Source organism: Sitophilus oryzae, unplaced genomic scaffold, assembly GCF_002938485.1.
Source record: "Sitophilus oryzae breed Bouriz unplaced genomic scaffold, Soryzae_2.0 scaffold_178_pilon_pilon, whole genome shotgun sequence".
Lineage (NCBI taxonomy): Eukaryota > Metazoa > Arthropoda > Insecta > Coleoptera > Curculionidae > Sitophilus > Sitophilus oryzae.
In genome coordinates, this window is record NW_022146490.1 from 560,472 (window position 1) to 582,194 (window position 21,723).

General features: G+C 32.7%; 2 protein-coding genes and 1 long non-coding RNA gene across 3 annotated transcripts; 1 reads left to right on the forward strand and 2 right to left on the reverse strand.

Annotated features, from left to right (window-relative positions):
- Positions 1-1,520: 1,520 nt before the first annotated feature.
- On the reverse strand, positions 1,521-7,191 carry LOC115882611 (G1/S-specific cyclin-E1). Its single transcript, XM_030900802.1, has 10 exons — positions 7,136-7,191; positions 6,664-7,038; positions 5,400-5,691; positions 5,099-5,334; positions 4,618-4,833; positions 4,354-4,560; positions 4,167-4,290; positions 3,945-4,110; positions 3,724-3,882; positions 1,521-2,258 (listed from the first exon to the last, which is right to left on the reverse strand). The coding sequence occupies exons 3-10, from the start codon at positions 5,671-5,673 to the stop codon at positions 1,883-1,885; spliced, it is 1,758 nt and encodes a 585-aa protein (XP_030756662.1). The 5' UTR covers positions 5,674-5,691; positions 6,664-7,038; positions 7,136-7,191; the 3' UTR covers positions 1,521-1,882.
- Positions 7,192-7,437: 246 nt separating this feature from the next.
- On the forward strand, positions 7,438-8,263 carry LOC115882614. Its single transcript, XR_004050219.1, has 3 exons — positions 7,438-7,633; positions 7,696-7,807; positions 8,086-8,263. It is a non-coding gene; the product is annotated as an uncharacterized LOC115882614 (long non-coding RNA).
- LOC115882613 (UPF0587 protein CG4646) lies at positions 7,833-8,765 on the reverse strand. The gene is made up of 2 exons (XM_030900804.1): positions 8,277-8,765; positions 7,833-8,106 (listed from the first exon to the last, which is right to left on the reverse strand). The coding sequence occupies exons 1-2, from the start codon at positions 8,527-8,529 to the stop codon at positions 7,880-7,882; spliced, it is 480 nt and encodes a 159-aa protein (XP_030756664.1). The 5' UTR covers positions 8,530-8,765; the 3' UTR covers positions 7,833-7,879.
- Between the last annotated feature and the right edge of the window lie 12,958 nt (positions 8,766-21,723).

Here is a 21,723-nt window from a genome sequence, read left to right on the forward strand (position 1 = left end):
GTAATATATTCTGACTTTTTATAAGTTATAAATCATAACAGAATAAGAATAGCATGCAATCTAAGTGAAATTAGTCAAGAAAGATAAGAATTGGGTATAACTAAATTTAACTTTTCTAACATGTCTTGAAAACCGTTCTCTAAAAAACGTAACATTCACCGGTCAACGTATCCTCGAAAATGTATGGTCAAGAAAAGTTGAACCAATAATCTTACACGCTTTTCTTCATTTGATAAATCCATATTTACAATTTTTGTTTATTTTAATTCACAAAGATTGGATGTGACAGCTTCACATTTACGAGAGCAAAGACAATTAAACTTGTTTCCATAGCTAACTAAGTGAAATTGTTTAAAAATGATAAGAATTGGCTATAACTCAGTAATCTTTCGAAGAAAACATATTATAGCTTATATCGCTAAAAAGCTTAAAAATGGCGCTTTTTATGAAGTCCTGGCCAACTATGGTTTCCATTTAAAAAAACATATGTTTGTGTCATATATCAAAAATGACAAGCTTTAGAAAAAAACGAAGGACACAATCTCATTAAAGATGTGATTTTCTACAACTTTTATCTGAAAACGTTTTGTATAAAATAGATTATAATGGAATTAGGGACAATTTTCAAAATAGCCGAAATTTGTTTTTTTCGAAATATCTAGTAAGCCATGCACTTTTTCAAAAATCTGAAAGGCGCATATTTATGATCCCACAAAACTGCAATTCTTTCCCCATTTAACCGACTCTCTATCTCCAGTAGTTTCCGAGATACTCATAGAGAACATCGTAGGAAACTCACCCTGTATGTATACACGTATTGTATAGTCACTTACTAGAGAAAAATTATTCCATTATTTCCCTCGATTTTTGACCGAGATCTACCGCACGCTACACGACCAACTATTTTACAGTCTTTTTCGATAAATCGCAGTAGTGTCACTGTTAATTTAAGTTCTGCTACAATTTTCTTCTGGATTTACTACCTTTCAACAACTATCAATAGTAGAATAAATAATATAACTCACTAGAAAATAATAATATAGGCTTAGTAAAGACTGACAAATCCACAAAATTTCAAATCAAATTTAAATGCAAAGATAAATGAAACAAGTTTAAATTGGAAAGTGATAAATTGGCGCTATTCTTGTAACGGTCGCGGCCCAAAGCTTTTGATAATTTCGGATCGGTTCGGCATTTTCCGGAATTATGTCGCCAAATATTGTTTCTTCAAATTTATTATTATTTTCTTTTAATTTTATAAATATAATACAGGGTGTTGCGTACAAGAAACTTTATTTCATTTAAGGACATGTATGAAATACCTACGAAACATTGGAAACCGACGTTATGCCACGATCCACGATGGTTTTTGCAGTTCACAGTTCACAATACAGCTTTTTTAAATTTTTTAATCCCACTTTTTCACAATTATCACGGGTTTGAGTAAATAAAATTTAAATTAAACTCACCAAATAGCAATAATTACTTTGAGAATGGACGATTTAAACACTTTTCGGTATTTTTTCAATGAGGGCAGTTTAAATTTTGAAAGATTTTTTTAAGATTCTGGCTTTGACAAGAGAAAATTATTTCTGTCATTGTTTAGCGGTTGTTCTTAACAATCTGATAGCAACCGCTATAGCAGCGCCAGATCGCGTACAACGGTCGCGACCCATAACAATTATATATTTTGACGGGCATTCCAATCTCAATTTATTTCCTTTATCTATGATCAAATGTGTCAAATGAATCGTCAAACAGAACTGTCAAGGATCCCCACCCTAGGGCCCTTTTTTATGACCATGCTGGCACATACACCCTTATAAAAATAAACGTTTCAATTGAAAATGATTAAAAACCTACCTAAGATCAATCCTATTAACTACTCTAACCTATCCAGGGTTTCTTCTATTTCCGCCCTGGGGGACTGAGGAGGTACGGGTATATTTTTTTGGTTGCATTTTACTATACCATCTAATATCTGGTCGAAGCTGAGCATGGCTTTGTCGTCAGATAGGAAGATGTCGGCATCGGGAGACGAAACGTTGGATATGCTTATGTCCGAATCATCCAGGGCCACAGCATCGCAAGAAATCTTCTCCACGTCGTACATGCAGATCAGGTCATCCTCGGTTTCTTCAGGTTGAGGACGGTTTTCTTTGGACTCATCCTCGCTCAAGTCGCTCTGGGATTTTTCTTCTTTGTTTTTCTTCTTGCTTACATAGGTTTTTTCAACTTTAAGTCCCATTTGTTCTAATCTATAATACCAAAATTGGGGTTTCTTTAGCATTGAGGTAGTAAGATATGGCATTCTTGAGAGTGATAGTGAGAAATGATCGTAAGTTATTTGAAGTTCTTATATTAAACGTTAAAACTGCATTATAAAAGTAAAATATGAACAGCAAAAAAAGGAAGATTTGGACATAGTCAAAAAATGACATCAGTAGACAATTTAATTTGAATTAAAATGTCAGAAAATATCTTTCATATTCTCTCATTCAACAAATTATATACCGGGTGCGTCTCAAAAGTGGCTCACCCCTATAACTTTTTTATTTTTTCAGATAAAAAAAAACGAGATTTGGAATGCAAGTATATGACATAAATTAGGATTGATTGACGTATTCAATTGTTTTTGGTCACTTCCTGTTTCACCGGAAATGACTACAACTTTTGATTTTTAAATGGCACCCTCGGTATTTTTTTACTTCATTCGATAGATAATAACACTCTGAATAGAATGACATATCAGATGTCAACGTTTGACATTTTCGCATATGGTTTATTTGAAATTATAACTTGCGGTTCGTAACGAAAATTTGACTCGAAATACCTAGTGTATGGTAAGTGTATGGCTATTTGAAAAAATTGAGATATGATTAAAAATACGATTTGAGCATTTTCTAACTGGCCATAAGACACTAAAAACATTAGACAATCAAATCTATTTTTCCAAGGTTCCTTGATTAAGAATTAGTGTTTTTAACATAACCATAGCACTCTAGATTGAATTTTAAAATTCAATTTTATTTAAGCAAGAATGTCAAAGGTTGACATATGATATGTCATTCTATTCAGAATGTCATTTTCTATCGAATAAAGTAAAAAAATACCGAGAGTGCCATTTAAAAATCAAAAATTATAGTCATTTCCGGTGAAACAGGAAGTGACCAAAAACAATTGAATACGTCAATCAATCCTAATTTATGTCATATACTAACATACCAAATCTCGTTTTTTTAGAGACGCACCCGGTATAGAACATTATACACTAGGTATGTTTATCATAAAACTGGAAATTGTATTAACATGTCCAGTATTACATTTAAAATAGCTCAATACAAGACTTCAGTTCATGTAAATATTGTCTAAAATTTTCAAAATTATTTAAAAAATACATTTCTTTTTATTTGTAAATGAGTCCAATTAGTTCTTGAAAAACAGATCCTCTGTATACTCCTCCTAATTTTTACATTATTTTTGACACAAATTAAAAATAAAAATTTTGTTAGATTCAGTTGAAGATAGAATACCAATCCAGAAGAATTTTCTTTGTCACATTTATTTAAAACTAACAAAGATATCAATAAATACTTACCCTTCCATATTTGCAAGCAATAAGAAAACAGAAACATTAGTTAAATACTTCAGAAACAAGTAACAGTATATTATATATTATCTTAATATTACAAAAAAAATAAGAAAATTGTTTATTTCACTCACCTAATAATAGCAGACTTCTCAAAGTACTCCATATTCACCACATGAGTCTGCAAACTGTGATTCTCATCCTTAACCAACTCAGGAACCTTTTGCCTGATTGAAGCCAAATGTGGCTGGCTTTGGTCCTCCTGTGGTGTATCAGATTTGCAACTGATCAGTCTGAAAAAAATATACAAAAATTAAAAAAATATACCTTTAAAATAAACCATCACTTTTAATACCTTGGATCTGGAGTATCCCTTAAAACTAAATAGAAAGCAGCCATATACTCGGCGCAGGGTTGGAGCTGTTCCCATGTCAACCCTGACACATCCAGAGCTGGCTGTTTACCATACATGAAATATACAGCAGCAGCTGCCATGGTACTGTATGAAAATTTTAGAAATCCTGAAAGAAAATCATGAAAAACAATATAACAAAAATAATTTTTGAGTTTATTATACCTGGATCAAGACTAAAAGCATCTATCATCTGTGATGCTCTGGTGAATTGATATCCGGAATATTGAGGAAACAAGAAGTTTCTTGTTGTGTCCTCGTGCAGTCTTTGACGTATTACAGTTGGGGCCTAAAAAAAATAAGAAACACATAAAAAACCCATGTCTAATAATTAAAAAGACATTGAAATTACCTGAAAGTGTATTTGCATATACAAATTAAGCCAATCAGTGGGCGTCATAACATTCAAATCCCATCCCAAACTATTTAAAATTAATAATTCACAATTCAGGATATCTTCAGGAGTACAGGCTCCGTCACAAACATACGAAAATTCAGTCAAACGCGGTGGATACACCTCTTCTAATTTAGAAGCTAAAAATAGACATGTAACTCCCACCTAAAAGTCAATTAATTTTTAGTATTATTATTTTCAATTTTTGGTTTAAAAATTTACCAATTGTAGTTGATTTTTAGGAACATCAGGTTTCAAAGACAAGAATCTGTCAAAATAGTCTACTGTCAAATAGTAGGTGACTCTCCTGAGGTGATAGACCTCGCAGACTTCCATCACCCAGTCTAACAAGATGGCTCTCATGCGAGGCATGAAATTTGTGAAGTCCTCAAAAAGACGTGGATTTCTCAAATTCAGAGAAGCTTCCTCTTTATAGACCTTTAAAAAGATCACATCCTTGTATTTCAATATTTTAATGAATAAGTATATAAAAGAATATAGTATGCTGCCTTTAAAAAATATATATAAGACATTTTTATCATTTCAAGGTAAACAAATACCTGAAATGTGAGAACTCAAATACAAAAATCTTATCTGAAAACTAGCAGGTTTAATAGATATGAATAAGAAGGTACATAAAGATAGTTACCATGCCAAATAAACAGCAAAAGATATAAATAAATTATATGTTGTATTTCCTTACCATAAACATCCAAACTTCTTTGCTGTCTGCCCAGTTCATCAAAGGTAATGGAACCTTTCGAGTCTTTCTAGGTGAACCAAAGTCTTGTTTGCAACTATTCTTCCTTTTGCTAGTTCTGCTCCTGGTGGTTCTGCAGTCTTTCCTCGAATGGGGTGTTTTGTGTTCTTTTTCTGTCGTACAAGCTATGGATGTTGATGGACCAGGTTCGCTATTAATACAATCTGAATTATCAGTACCTAAAATTAAAGCATATTATCCATAGTAATATTGGAGACATGTATTTTGCTATAACAGAACTTACCATCTAAATCATTATCCCTTTTCTTTTCATTGCTTTCTTTCAAATTTTTGTCCCTAGATAATGCACTGGCCCTAATATTTTCACCATATTTGAAACCCCAAACAGTTTGTTTATGGTGCATTTTTAATAATTCTTGAAAGGGTAGTTTAGTACTTTCTGCATAGTTTTCTTCTTCCAATTTATTAAGTAATTCATTGTTTTCAGCGTCACTAGGACTGTTATTGGTAGTGTAATCCAGGTTTTCAGATAATTCACACTCATATTTGTCAGTCATTTTTATAATAATATTATTCTGCAATTTAAAAGATGCACACTGAAAAAATGGACTCAACAAAAATATATGTTCGAATTACCCCTTCGAGTAGCACCCTTATTATGTAATATTCAATAACAACCCCTTAAAATAGAAATTACTCTAAGCTCTTTATAAATTTATTTATTGAATTAAGTATTTCTATCTGTACACCCACTGCATGTGCATGGTTATTAACAATCTTAAATGTATTAAATTTTATTTAAATATCTAGGTAATGTTTATATTAATTAATTAAAATTACCTTCAGAAATCTAGACCATATTTATCACAACAATTAAAGTACAAACAATTAAGTATTTTCTAAAGAATTTTTTGGCTTACATAAGTGAAATTATATGACCTCATTTTTGGATCTTTAAAATTTAAAAGGCTCATGTGTCTACTTATAATCTATGATATATCGTATTTTGCTCTGGAAATGACGATATTTCAAATAATATATCTATTCTTGTATTCACTTTCACAATACCTTGAAAATAACTAATGCCAAGTTAAAGGTCAATGCACGTTGTACAAGCCTTTTAAATATGGGTATTTAAATTTTAAATGATTCTAAAATAGGAGAGAAGAATACCAGAAAATAGTTTGTCCATAATATACTCATACTGCTTGAAAATGGATTCCATCAAAAGACACTTTGGTGCCCTTCGAATGTATTTTTTTCAACTTTGATATTTTCAAAAATCGGGGCGATAATAAGCCGGTCGATAGCTTGTATTGATCGTTACAAATCCAGGAAGCAATATCCAAAAGAAAAAAATTGAAAAGTATCCAATTAAAGCCAATTTTCCCCAAAATGTGCGACCATACCACACCTCATTGTGCACATAACCCTCAAATTTCCATCTTTATTTCACAAAAAAATACAAGATCAAATGGTTCAAAACTGTCTTTAACAGGTGCACAAAAGTCCTGAATGTCTGAATGATATAATAGTAATAAACTTACCACCCAAGATTCGGCCCCAAAAATTCTAAAGTCTGATCCTTCCGCTTTTGAGATAGTAGGAACTTTATCACTGCGTTCTGGCACAAATACTTCTTCGAGCACTTAAATTTAGTTAAAAAACGATAGAAGAATGTTTCTTTTCCAAGTTGAAGATCCCAGCAGAAATTTTGCTACGTGGAGCATCTACATAACCAACTAAAAATATCCTAGCACCCTGTTTTTATCCCGCCAAGTCAGGAAAATGGTTAAATTTTAGGCGGGCAAAGCTTTTCGTTCCTGTGCATAGCCAACTTCACACAGGATTTTCAAAGCTCCTTTTTCCAGGATATAGCGTTCTAGGCTGATTTTATACCACCCCAGATATGTTATTTTGCACTAAAAACACCCAAATGTTATTAAAAACCATCTATTTAATTATTAAAGGGAAAAACATTAGGCGGAATGGGAGTTGTACGATGGGTTGCATACTTACTCGAAACGGTAAATGAACAATCACAACAAATTTAAATCGCAAAAACTGGCTTAAATCGGACACATTTTTCGAGTTATTTGATATATTATGATTAATCCACACTTTGTTAAAATCACTCAACAACAAATGGAGACACTTTCATTTATATTTTCACAGAAAAACACATAAAATCGAGGACTTGTTTTTAACTCTTATCACCTGTTTCCGCAGCTGACAGCCATAACAATGCTGAAGTTAGGCATAAGAACATCTGACAGATTTTGGCCGGTCGAGCGGGAATCTCGTTTTACGTCATTGGATGATGTCAGCGGGGGACATTTAACTGCATTCCATGACTATTTTTGCAATGTTGGACATTTAATTCTATAAATACTATCATTAATGTCCTGAATAACCATGCTTTATTGCCAAAATACGAAGTATAAAGAGTGAAGAACAATATTTCAAGTAAAAATCTATTCTTATTTTGTTTTCATATGTTTATGGAAGCTTCATAGGGTAATGTAAACAGAAACCATATGATATGGGAAATATAATTTTACGTATGTTGTATTTATTAGAAACCCTACATATTTTTCAACTTTACTGGGTAATGCTTATCTAAGATTAAACATATATTTCTGTTCAAAATATAACATACCTCACAAGCATATTATATGATCATTATTGCAGGTATGTAAAAAAATAAATCATATACTTTGTTTATAAAAACATCTTTATTATGATAACGTTAATATTTTATTCTTATTTAAGTTCAGATTCAAACTCATATATTCCAACAGATTGTTGTATTTTTTCATCATATTCAACCCACTCTTTTTCCTTTAAATCAACATCAGTAAATATTTTCCCACTTTCTGCAACTTTCACAATCCAGCCATCACCTGGTTGAAATTCAATTGGTTCAATTCCACGACAATCGAATGAAACTATGCTTTTGAATTTTTCAGAATCCTCAATTGTATACGAAGCTGAAATTGAATGATATTAGAATATTGTCTCAGATCTCACAAACAAAATGAATATTAGATGAATTAAAAGAGGTTCTAGTAATGTCCTTTACTTCATCACTATGACTGAAATCTTCTGGTAAGAGTTATTTAAAAATAACTAACAAAAAATGCGGTTTTTTGAAAGTTACCGTTACTTCCAGATATAATGTCTAGACTGTTCTCTCTGCCACACATTTTACACTTTGCAATGTAATTATTCTCAGACCGGCCTGTTTTGCCCGGATATTTCTCAGATTCAGTTACATCGTGCCATTTATCTGATATCTCACCGCAGCCAGTGCATTTCAGTTTGAGGGAGAACGAAAAATCTGGGTGGCATGTTTTAAGTTCTTCAACGCTTTCTAACTGCGCTTTGATCTTCAGTGGTATCGTTTTACCCATTACGAATATTTCCTAAAAGTGTTATTTCTATTTTACTTAACGTAAATCAAGTAAATCCTTTGAAATCTTATAATGTTTTGATGTTTATGAAAAATATTTTTTTTAGGTTAGTTTCAGTTCTTCTTTTTATTAATCAATCTCTAGTGTGTTTAACTGGTTGTCTAATGTAGCAAATACGTTGTATTTGTTTTTCAGGCATATATTTTTAAAAATTTATGTAAAATATTTGGTTCGCGATATAAAAATAATAAGGAATAAAAATTTAGATAAAGTGATTGAGTACTTTTCTATGGATGTTTAGGAAAGTGGAAATAAGTGACACGAAGTAAACTAGATTAAGTATGATATTGTGATCTATTGCCTTTGCGTCCTCGGCATAGACTCATAAATCTTGCAGATATTCCAGACTGTCAGGATTTGGCGAAATAAAGGGCTTTATTACTTTACCGTTAGACATTAGCTTTAGTTTTGCATACGAATGCCTGAATACCATGCTTTTCCATGAATATTTGCCTTTTTAGCAATTTTTGTGGTCTGTATAATAGAGAAGAACGTTTTGGCTATATTATTGGTAAAAAGAGTTTTCTAAAATATTAGAAAACATGGTCATGTTTATTAAAAAAATCTACAGAGGTAGGTATGCTATGAATGCCTTATTTCACTCTTGAATTTTGGACACCCTGTTCAAAAATTTGTCTTTAAATAAACTTTTAGTCACGTGCTTAAGCTTGACCAGTACAGCATTGTATTGTTTTACATATTTTCTTTTAATCAAAATATCTGAGGAAACAAAAATAAATTAATTATAAATATATAAACAGTTATTATTTACATCAACAAAACTCGCCTCCTTAACACTATAGTCTGTCCAACGACAAAATCCTTGAGAGTGATAGATGTGTCTGTCATTTTAATTTCACAGTAGTTTTTTTATTTTACAAAGGAACAAGTTGGTACAATTGGAACTTGAGTGACAAGTGACAAGTGATTACTTCAAAATATTGTGAAAAAAATGCATAAAACTGAAAAAATCTAATCTTGTTTAAATAACTTTATCTTATTTTTTTTTTCTGCAGTATTAATATGTATTATTTACCGTATTTATTAATCGTGTGATGTTATTTTACAGATACTCCAGTTTTTGGTACCATATACGAGATAGTATACAACTTTATTTGTGGCTAATACAACTCTCTGGCAAACTGTGTTTCTGGCGGTCTCTGAGCACCGAATATTAACTGTAAATTATGGTCTGGGTCAACACTTAATTTTCCTTCGAGTTTTCCTCCACTCAATTTTAAAAAACACGAAACAAGTAACAACACAGTCCAAAATGCAAAATATTTATCATTGACATAATTTGACACAAAATTATAACCTATAATTTGGCAAGAGTTTGACAACTCTCAAAAATCATAAGTCGAGTTTTCATACGCATCGGAGTCCGTTTGTCGTTCATCGTTGCGTCAAACCAATAATATTGAAATATGATCTGTCGTTTTTGAAATAAACCAATAAAACTGGTTAAAAACAACAAGAGACTTTTTAGTGAAATAAATAGATTGGTATGGAAGTCATCTGCTTTTTTCCTGTCATCGTCTGTCGAAATGTTACCTGAGAAAAAAAAAACAGAGTATACTTAAGGGATATAAAGGGCCATTACTTCCAGTTCAAAATATTCTAATAAAGCTGCGATGATGCTTTTACAAAAAAAAAATCTTGTACACTTCGCACTAAAAGAGGTTCTAAAAAAAACAATGTTCGTCTGATATAGTGTCATTTTAACAGAAACGTCAACGGTTTTTGTAGACGTATCTGTTTTAAAAAAACTAGTGTTCTCGAATAGTTGAATTTAAATATTTTAAATAGTTTTTTTCTTTATTCTTTGTATTTTTTTGCTTCCGACGACGGAAAGAGATAAACTTTCCGAAACGTTAAGCATTTTTTTGTTCGTTAGGCAAATTTGTATATCTGTAAACCTAACTTCTGACAAGTAGTTTCCGTTTGGATTAACGCAGAAGTGTTTCATTATATACTATACGATAACTATTTCATTTTGTAGATTTTCTTGCAGTGGCGAAATACCCATATAGGATTTTTTGGAGAGATGAATCCGCCACATAGGTATAGACATTTTTCGCAATAAGTTATTGATACCTATTACAGGCCAATAGATAGCTGAAAAATTTAATCCAATGTGGTTGTATCTAAATAAATAAATAAATGCCTTCATTGTCAAAATTTTTTTCAATTTGTAGACAAAGGTAAACTCAACAACCAAAGTAAACAAACAATAAGGTACACAAACAAACAAAAGATAATACAAAACATTATACAAATAATATTGTCAGTCTTATTGTTTAGAATAGACATTTATAAATGTTTACAATGTCAAAGAACAAAAAAATAAAAACAACATTCAAAAATATTTAGCTAGTTTATAGTAAATATCAATGACCTCTATATAAATTTATTTTGATGTCATTAGTAAATATAGCAATAGCAAACATTAGACCAGTGTTTATAAATTAATTATATTTTGAAAATCAAATTCGATTATCATAATATAATTCATTCTAGGGCGTAGAAAGCCTTGTCTAGTAAATAAGAGTTCAATGGCTTTGCGAAATGAAGAAAATGATGTTGGATTTGATTTCAAATGGCAGGTGATTGTGCATTTTTTTCGAATTGTATAATATTGAACTTTTAACTAACTCTGAGCGTGGGGTAGGTAGATAAAGATCTTGCTCCGCGTTCCTGAGTAGATAAGTGTGAGATGGCCTTTCTTGAGAAGCTGATACTTGCTTACGTATTAGGCAAACGGATTCAAATATAAATAAGGAAGGAAGAGTCAATATTTTTAATTTCTTAAAAAAGTCCTGGCAATGAGTTCTGCTGTTTAGTCCCAGTGAATATCGAACAGCTCTCTTCTGGAGCTTAAAAATGTGGTCAAATTGAGTCGCAGAACACGTACCCCAGAATGGAAGGGCATACCTGAGGTGCTACTCAAAAAGTGCATAATAAACAGTTCTAGCCACTGAAGACAAGTTAAGCTCCTTAGAAACTAATCTTAATGTAAAACAGGCAGAGCTCAATTTTTTCGACAAAGCTTCGATATGTATGTCCCATTTCAGGGAATTGTCTACAACAAGCCCTAAGAATTTTACAGATTTTACGACGTCAATGGAGGTGTTGTTAAGTACAAAAGGCTGCAGCGAGTTTTTATACGACAAAGCTTTAGTTTTAGAAATGTTGAGACTCAGGAGGTTCGAGTCGCACCAAGATTTAATGGTGATTAAATCATTTGATATAATCCTATGAAGTGCCGTGACGTCCTTGTTGCTCCAAGTGAAGCTAGTGTCGTCCGCAAAAAGAAATATTTTGCCACTGATGTTTATGTTAGCAATCTCGTTAATAAAAAGAAGAAACAAAATAGGGCCTAGTACTCAGCCTTGTGGGACTCGACATTCTATTGGCTTGCTAGAAGACAACGTGGTATCCACCCTCACAAGTTGACTTCTGTTGCTCAGATACGACTTAAGCCATTCGTGAGATGTTCCCCTGAACTCATAGTGCTCCAGTTTATTAATTAGGATCTTATGATTTACACAATCGAACGCCTTAGAAAAATCACAGAAAATTGTTGCTGTAGAATAATGGTTATTTAGGCTGGAGTAAACTTTATTAAGGAGGGAAAACATAGCGTCATTTGTGGACTTGTTGCTTAGAAATCCAAATTGATATTCAGTAAGTATTTTGTACTTAAACAGAAAAGATACCAGCCTTTTTTTAACCAACCTTTCTATGATCTTATATAGATAGTGTTGGAAGGAGTGCAATTGGGCGATAGTTAGAAGCTTCATCTTTGTCTCCTTCTTTATGCAGAGGAATGATTATTGCCGTCTTAAGACATTTTGGAAAAATACCATTTTGGAATGACATGTTTATTAAAGTAGTTAGGTGATTCAGAGTGCTTTCTGGCAGATTCGAAAACATTTTTAAAGTTAGCCCGTCGGTCCCAGATGAGGATTTATTTTTGATGGTATTAATTGTACTGCGAAGCTCTTCTAAAACTACGGGCGAAAAAAAGAATCTGTGTAAGCTTACATTATCATTAGAGAGATTTGAAAGTGGATCATGAGAAGGACATATGGTATTAGTTAAGTTTTTCGCTACATTTACAAAGTACCTAAATCGTTAAGGTTCTCAGGTGTTGCATGAGAAGAAGCTTTGTTTCTCAAATCTAAATTATGACACCCTATAATTTATACATGAGGACATCAGTTGTTATATAAACTACTAAAACTAATTAATAGGTCCAAAAGCGTACTGTAGGTACGGATTTTTGTTCACTGTCATTTACAATATCTGCGGTCGGGTAATAAAATAAAATATATTTACAGCAAATAATACATTTTATTAGCGATAAACCTGTACAACTGAATAGTACAAATTATGCTATAATAGAGGCAATCTATTTAAAGGAATGACAGGACCGAAATACGCGAAACGGAATACAATTCGAAATATATATTTCGCGATTTTGAGTGCAATTAATGATTTTAATCAGGTAATAAATCTTCGGGTATAATTGCCTGAAAGGATATCGTCAGAATGTACGTTGTTTCGGACTAGGCAGAACCGTATTATAACCATATTATTATAAAATTTGGTCCTTAATATTGGCATATATTAAGTTGATTATAAGAATAGAATTAATTTTTAGATAGGCTCTATTTAAGAAACCGGAAGGTTTAGGTATATAAATCTGACATATCGTTGAAAAGCAAGTTTATTAGTCTTTTGATTTTTTAAATAATATACAGGGTGGCGCCCCTCATACGTCGCGGAAGCCCCAAGGAGAACGCGGTAGTTTATATCGAAATGAAATTTTGGCAGCATATGTAGGTTAACTCAAAACATTTTATAAAAATATATAAAATTATACAGGGTGTCCCCAAAAAAAGTTACACATCAAAGTTGTGTTTTTTCTAATGGAACACCCTATATATTCATTGATTTTCGAATTCTATGAAAAAAATAAAGGTGAGTTTTTGTATAGAAGCATTCATTTGTAACACTGCATTCACCTAATTCCTACCACGCAATTCACCTAATTAGTAGTCAGTTCTCTCTGATGTAGGATAAGTTTGCATTTTCGGCAAATTTCTGTGAACTTTTTTTGTTTTAACTGACACAAAATGATAACTGTTTGTTAAAGTTGGACTAATTAAACAACTATGTTGAAGTAACGTCAGCATCACAGCCATCTAGATTTTATCAAATAATAAAGATCTACACAGATCACATCATGTAAATGAAAATATCTAGGAAAATCTTGTTTGAGGGGTAGGCAACCTTAATAGTATTTTGAATATAATATACTGGGTGTTCCATTTAAAATAAAAGAGTAACTTACATACATTAGAAGGTGACCAATACTCAATATTAATTTTGTCTCACCCTGTATAACTTTTTGGATCAAGTTTTAATTTGATTTAAAGTACTATAGTTAATTTAGCTACATATTAAGATATACCGGCTAAATTCCAATTTAGGTAGCTTTTATTGCAATTTAAAAATTGTTCTTTATTTTCAGAAAATGTTAAATATGTCAAAAACCTTACATTTTAGTCATATACTTCTCTAATAAAATTCACTTTTATATTTCTCCCAGAATCCGTAAATCAATAAATATATAGGATGTTCCGTTACAAAAAACACAACTTTGACATGTAACTTTTTTTGGGAACACCCTGTAGAACTCTATATTTTTAAAGAGTGCTCTGAATTAATCTACATATATATTTTTCATTTTATTGATTTTATGGAAAGCACTGTTTATTAAAATGTTGTATCCTATGTTATAGGGCTTGTTTCTCTCTACAATTTCCTGTCTCACAATGTACCGTTTGTGTGCAGGAAGGGTTCATAGTTTCATAGATGTCGATTTTAGAAAGAAATCAGTACCTGTATATTATTTTCTATATTTTTCATTTTATCGATTTTATGGAAAGCACTGTTCATTAAAATGTTGTATCCTATGTTATAGGGCTTGTTTCTCTCTACAATTTCCTGTCTCACAATGTACCGTTTGTGTCCAGGAAGGACTCATAGTTTCATAGTTGTCGATTTTCGAAAGAAATCAGTACCTGTATATTATTTCCTATATTTTTCATTTTATTGATTTTATGGAAAGCACTCTTCATTAAAATGTTATATCCTATGTTATAGGGCTTGTTTCTCTCTACAATTTCCTGTCTCACAATGTACCGTTTGTGTCCAGGAAGGACTCATAGTTTCATAGTTGTCGATTTTCGAAAGAAATCAGTACCTGTATATTATTTCCTATATTTTTCATTTTATTGATTTTATGGAAAGCACTCTTCATTAAAATGTTGTATCCTATGTTATAGGGCTTGTTTCTCTCTACAAGTTCCTGTCTCACAATGTACCGTTTGTGTCCAGGAAGGGTGTCCAGAAATTGATCAAAGTTGTCAGAAGCATATGGATCCAAGTGACATAAAACTAATTAAATACAGTTTTTTTCAGTCTGTGGCAAACGGTATATGAAATAGTTACATGAACTGCATTCTTTTACGCAATAATCATTTCAAATGCGTTCATGCAGAATTTACAATAAGTAATCAACTTTAACTTTAATTATCTCAAAACCATGGCAGATGTACTTAGACCCTTATGATTCTAAACCCTTTATATATGTTCACAAAATTTCATTTCAATACAAACTATCGTTCTTCCTGGAGCCTCTGTCTCGTATGAGAGGCGCCACCCGTTATATTGAACTTAAAATACATGAAAATTTTAAGGGGTCTGTTTTTCATACAGGTCAGTATAAAAATTATGCTCTGTGAAGGAATTTATATTTTTTACAATAATTATACAACACTCCGGCTCTGTAGTTTAGGTAAAGTGCCTCTCTCTCAGTGCCGGCAGTCGATTGTTTTATTATCCGAAACAGAGAAGCGTGAATATTAATTTTGATACATGGCTCGGAATCGGACAAAAACCGACAAGCGATTAAAAATAATAAATTTAGCCCTATACGCACACAGAGGCGCTGGTGTAGAGGCGCGCGGCTGGGCTGGCTTTATCCGCGACATCGGACATTTTTAATGGCATTTAAAAATTATGGCCGTCACTGAATTTGTTTTAACTTTTTACGGGTTTTCAGTGATTTTTATTCGACCGTGAACGCGCGATGGGCTCCGTCGAATAATTGCCAAATGCGATTTTATGTTTGAATTATTAACAAATATGTTGTCTTTTCGTCGGATTTAGGTCCAAACCGAATCATACCAACTGTCACTAAATTAAATTACTGCGCAATGTAAAATAAAGACTATGGAATTTTATCAGTAATAAAACGTTTGTATTTTTTAATCAATATTTTGCTGCTATCGACAACTACGCAAAATTACTCAGCGAGTAGAATGTTTAGGAGGGGAGTTAATCACCGCGACCTTACAGATCTATTGTGTGTTCCCATTTCTTGAGTTATAACGAGTTATAACTAATCATATATAGTCTCAGGGCTTTAACAAAAGCCAGTATCTGAGACGGTTCCATAGAGGCCTACTCTCCATCCTCGACATCAGCCGTACCAAAGTTCATGGCACGAACGGTCGTCGTCTCGGCGCACTCAGTGATAAGGTGTTCTGGTGTTTTCCCATTTTCCCACCGAATCTGCATTCGCCGTTGTTTCTCAGCTTCAGCATACTGAGGTGTTCGTTCAGGAGACAGTGTCCTGTTAGAAACCCCGTGACAATCCGAAGATTGTTTTTACTTAAATCAAGGAAAACCTTTGATTTTTCTCGGTCGTAAGTTCTGAGGAACTTTTTCGAGTGTCTTAGACCGTTGGAGGACCGTTCGGATTCGGAATGTTTAGTTTTCGGTCTAAATACTCCTATCCCTGTCCCTGCTTTGGTTTTGGAACCATTAGTATACCACGTTATGGTATTGCCTTTTACACGCTGAGCAAACGTTTCTCCCTTCCAATCCTCACTAATCCTTACTCAATACAACAGTGAGGTGTTTTATCAAAGTTGTAGATTCTTGGAATGTCATCACTGGGATCACTGGGAGTTGTAGAAGTGGAATACGAGAGTTTCGCCATCCGTGTCCTGCACAGTCGAGGAGCTTGTCTCCGGATGAGGTACCTGTGAAGTGGAGGCTAGAGTATTTGTCTCCATTTTCTCCACTTCAATCTTCAGAGCATCGATATACTGTTGACGTTTCTATTTTTAAAATATACTCAAACTATAAATACGTATTTATGTTTCTAAAAAATATCAAAGTTGTATTCTTTTAAATGGAATACCCCGTATATTATTGCATTTTTAGTTTCTACGATTAAAATAAAGGTAAATTTGATTAAGGTTTATTACACTTAAACCTTACCGTTTTTGAAATATTTTCAATTTTGTGAAACTGCAGTATAAATTTTAAGGCTTCATTTCTCCGAGGGTATCAAAGTTTTTAATACTAAATATTTATTGATCAGTTATTGTGTTGCAGTAATAAAAATTTTACTACCTTATACAGAGTGTCTACATATTTATTTTAAATAATTTTTAGCTATAAACGGCAATAACTTGTTTAATTTAAATAGAACACCCTGTATATTTTATGAGAATCAGATGCACAATTTAATTGTTTATCAAATTGTATTATACCATTTTTTACCTATCTCTTCAAGTTTCCGTAGAAAATGCATTTTCTTGTAATTTAGAACTCATTTATCAATATACCCATGGAATACTGACATTTTAGATTATTTTTAAAGATGTACCAAATTTTTAAAGAGTACAGATACTAATATTGTCGACATAGTTCGTTTATTTCATTAAAAAATAAAAAAAACTGTTTAAATATTTGTTAAAGAGGACCAATTAATATGATTCCAGTATTCATACTCCATTAATTGACTGTTTGCGTTGATTAATAGTAATTGCTCCAAATACTAAAAAACTGAATTATGTATGTGTATTAGACAGTGTGGTAAAAAGTAACACTTTTGACAAAATGACAAATGCTTATTTATAACAACAGAGACGTTCATTTTCATAACTTATTATTACATTGATTTCTTATTCAAATCCACATTTATTTAGAATAATTTATTAACGAACACAATTAAGTATGTAATTAATTAGTATTTGGTCGGAAATGCTGGTGGCTGGTGTTATATTTAATTAATGGTATACTCTTTTATAAAGATTTAAATAGTTTTCTTTTTGCTTACAAATGGGCTAGTAATATTATCGTTCTACTAAAAACGATAATATTACTAGCCTGTACATTTTGTACATTTGTTGTTTTAAAAACAATCTAAAATGTCAATATTCCATTGATAAATGAGGTCTAAATTATAAGAAAATGCATTTTCTACGAAAACTTGAAGGGATAGGTAAAAAATGGTATAATACAATTTGATAGACAATTAAATTGTGCATCTGATTCTCATAAAATATACAGAGTGTTCCATTAAATTAAACAAGTTATTGCCGTTTAAAGCTAGTAATTACTTAAAATAAATTTTTAGACACTCTGTATAAGGTAGTATAATTTTTATTATTGCAACACAATAACTGACCAATAAATAAACTTCAGTAAATATTTAGTATTAAAAACTTTGATACCCTCGGAGAAATGAAGCCTTAAAACTTATACTGCAATTTCACAAAATTGAAAATATTTCAAAAACGGTAAGGTTTAAGTGTAATAAACCTTAATCAAATTTACCTTTATTTTAATTGTAGAAACTAAAAATGTAATAATACATGGTGTTCCATTTAAAAAAATACAACTTTGATATTTTTTATTTATTTGGGACACTCTGTATCTTGTAAAAATATTTTAAAATTGTAGCTCTAATACTCTTTCAACGAACCCAAAACTTACAATTTGTAAAAATCTCATCGTTTAGCTACAATACTTCGTGTCGTATGTGGTGAACAGCCTTATATATTTCGATTTTCGGAAATTCTGGAATATTTAAAAATCCGAACGCGCATAATTCACACAGCGGCGATATGATAAGTTTCGGGGAGCTTTCAGATCCAGCGAACGCATTATTTGCAGCAATTTGCTCGGGATAAATCGAGCGCGAGACGTATTTAAAAAAAGGAACGGGATGATGCCGCCGTTCAAAAGGACCGCCCTGTTATCTATTCCCGTGCCATATTTTATCCCGGATCCTCTGGAGCAAAAGGAAGGAGTTTTTTTGAAAGTCGAAATATATGTGCGCTAGCTGGGCAAAAATGCCAGGAGAAAGTTCTTTGGTGAGTTAAAAAAACAACGCAAAAAACGCAGCGTATATGCAGATTTTTCAGTTTCTTCAAGAAATATGATTTTTATACAATACAATATACAAGGCAATACAACGCAACCAAAAAGCTTGAATCCTATCTTGATCCAGATCCAGTACTGGGAATACCCAAATGTATAACCCGTAGGGCACTAAAACTGTTAAAAGTTTACACTCTTTAACCAGTGTGTCTTGCCTGTCCTCACGTATGGAGCTGAAACGCTTATTTTGACAAAAAGAACATACATAAATTACAGGTCATGCAACGGAAAATGGAAAGGTTGGGAGTTACACTTAGAGATTTTCTTCTTAAAGTGCCTTCTCCATTCAGTGAAGATCGGCAACAACCATGGCAAATTCCTCTCTATTTTTCGCTCTTCTCAGCAAAATATGTGAGTCCAGGCCTGTCCAATCTCTGATGTTCTTCAGCCAGGAGCATTGCCGTCATCCGGGTCCGCGCTTTCCCTCAATTTTACCCTCGATGATGAGCTGAAGGAATTCATACTTACTATGTCTCATGATATGGCCCAAATAGGCTGCTTTACTCTTTTTTATTATGTCGAGGAGTTCTCGGTCCTTGTTCATTTGGTTTAGAACTCGTTCATTCGAGACACGGTCAGTCCATGGTATTCTCAGCATTCTGCGATATACCCACATCTCAAATGCTTCCAACTTATTCATTGCGCTTACTTTGAGTGTCCACGACTCAACCCCTTAGAGAAGTGTGGAAAGTACGTAGCACTTGACGAAGTTGTCTTTTATATGGATGTTGAGACGTTTATCGCACAGTAGGTTCCGCAATTTTAGGAAGTTTGATCTAGCCATCTCAATTTGAGCTCTGATCTCAATGTCTGGGTTTAGGTCTTCACTAATCCAACTGCCCAAATATCTAAACTTTGAGACTCTTGCTATTGGTGTCCCACCTACGACTACCTCCGTTGCCTGTCTTGCATCTCTATTTATCACCATGACTTTTGTTTTGTTTGTATTTATCCTGACATTACCCATTGACACTTAGAGATAAAATACCCAATCATACCATACGAAATCGAACAGAAGTAAGAGATGCGGTGATATCTGTCTTACATCTTAAATTTAAGTGGGCAGGACACATGGCTAGGATAACAGGTGGACAAAAAGACTTGTGGAATGGAGACCAAGACACGAGGCTTATATAAGCAGAGGACGACCTCCTAGTCGATGGACAGATTGATGATATTAAGAGCGTGGCTGGAAACTGGTTTCAAGTGGCACAAAATAGAAAGATATGGCTAGAGTTAAGGGAGGCTTTTGTTCAGCAGTGGACGGAATAAGCTAAATGATGATGATGATGACTAAAACTCTGGATTAGGGAAACATACCGTTTATTGGAGAAACAGAGAACATAGGTGTAGTAAGGCCTTCGTTTAAGAATCCAATTCTAAAATTTTTTAGGTAAGAAATTTACTAGGTAAGACTTTAGAGTTTTTGCTTTGTTCATATTCTTAAGTCTTATCTACGTGTGTTTTTGTGAATCTGTGCTTGACCGTTGTAAGGCTTTAATTTTATCAAACTAAAACAAGCTTAGTTTTAATCATCCGATGCTGATGATGCTAACATGGTTAGTGAAACGCACGTCCAGTGCAAAAATAAAGTGTTTTGGTATATTGTGGTGAATAGTGTTTTATTTTGCTTTGTTTACAAAACTACACATTTGTAATTAAATTTAAAAAAATAGTCTTTGTTTTACGGAATCTTTGGTAGTCGAATGCTTCTCCGGTTTTTTTTTTCACTACAGTACGCACTGGAGCTGCCCAGCTCTAATAACAGGCTGACTTCTATCTGGTTATTATAGTCACGTATTAATTTTTACACCCTTCTTTGTTTTAAAGCCCCGCTAGTAATGGGCCATAAATTTCGAAGGGGTTTTAATTTCAGACCGGGCCGGCTTCGAGAGCGTTTATTTGCATAAATTCATTTTTCCCCCCTTTTTACGTATTGAGTTAGTAGGCTTGTTAGGGGTGCGGATTGTCGTGATTTTTTGTTATTGTAATTTACCGGAAACAAGCCTAATGATAACTAAACATAATGCTGTTATAGTGCTTGTGTGGTAGCAAATGCAAAGAATGCAGGATATAGTATCATGTAATATATTTTTTTGTTTAGAATAAGTGTATTTTTGTGTATTTTATTTTTGTATTTGTGTTGTAACACAGAAGGTTTGAAACGAAATTTTATTTGTCTAATAAAAAGTTATTATTAGTGGTGGTTTATAAGTAAATATTTTTTTGAAGGTACATAATTATAATTTTAGAAGATATTCACAAAAAATTTAAGCACTAGTTGATTAAAAAAAGAGTACACCATTAATATTGCAAATTATATTTTATCCCCTGATAGTATATGTCTATTTTTTTTATTATGTAGCGGGCACTTTGTTTACTTGTTTCGTCAAACTGCTTGAATCCATTTTTGCTTTTGATCAAAGGTGTGAGAAACTGTGAGCTATAAAATGTTGATTTGGAAGAGTTGAATATCCGGGAAAGTTTAGTTATTGAATGTTATTGCACCCAACAACCACGTAAAATTTTTTCGGCAATATTATTAACATTTAAAATTGTCAGAATACAACGCGACGCCCAGTTCGATTTTTTTTCACTTATTTTTTACGAGCCGAAACAGCGTTACATCACACAAAACTCGTAGTTTTCAACAGCCTCTAAACTATGCGAAAAACTCTTCGAAACAGGTCAAGCATCCGTAGCCCAACTTTGACGCATTTTGATTTATCTTCAGTTGTCTTGACGCACTTCGGTTTACCTCAAACTACTTTCGATTCTTAAAAGCGGCTGAAAACTACTCGAGAGGAGGGCGTGGGAGGATTT

Bases quoted from the DNA above. Each gene is read 5' to 3' on its own strand.
- LOC115882611 (XM_030900802.1), bottom strand. From the start codon at position 5,673: ATGACTGACAAATATGAGTGTGAATTATCTGAAAACCTGGATTACACT. The intron at 5,335-5,399 runs GTAAGTTCTGTT...CTTTAATTTTAG, and splicing joins AAGGGATAATGATTTAGATG to GTACTGATAATTCAGATTGT. The intron at 4,291-4,353 runs GTAATTTCAATG...TATTTTTTTTAG, and splicing joins ATATGCAAATACACTTTCAG to GCCCCAACTGTAATACGTCA.
- LOC115882613 (XM_030900804.1), bottom strand. From the start codon at position 8,529: ATGGGTAAAACGATACCACTGAAGATCAAAGCGCAGTTAGAAAGCGTT. The intron at 8,107-8,276 runs GTAACTTTCAAA...ATTCAATTTCAG, and splicing joins CATTATATCTGGAAGTAACG to CTTCGTATACAATTGAGGAT.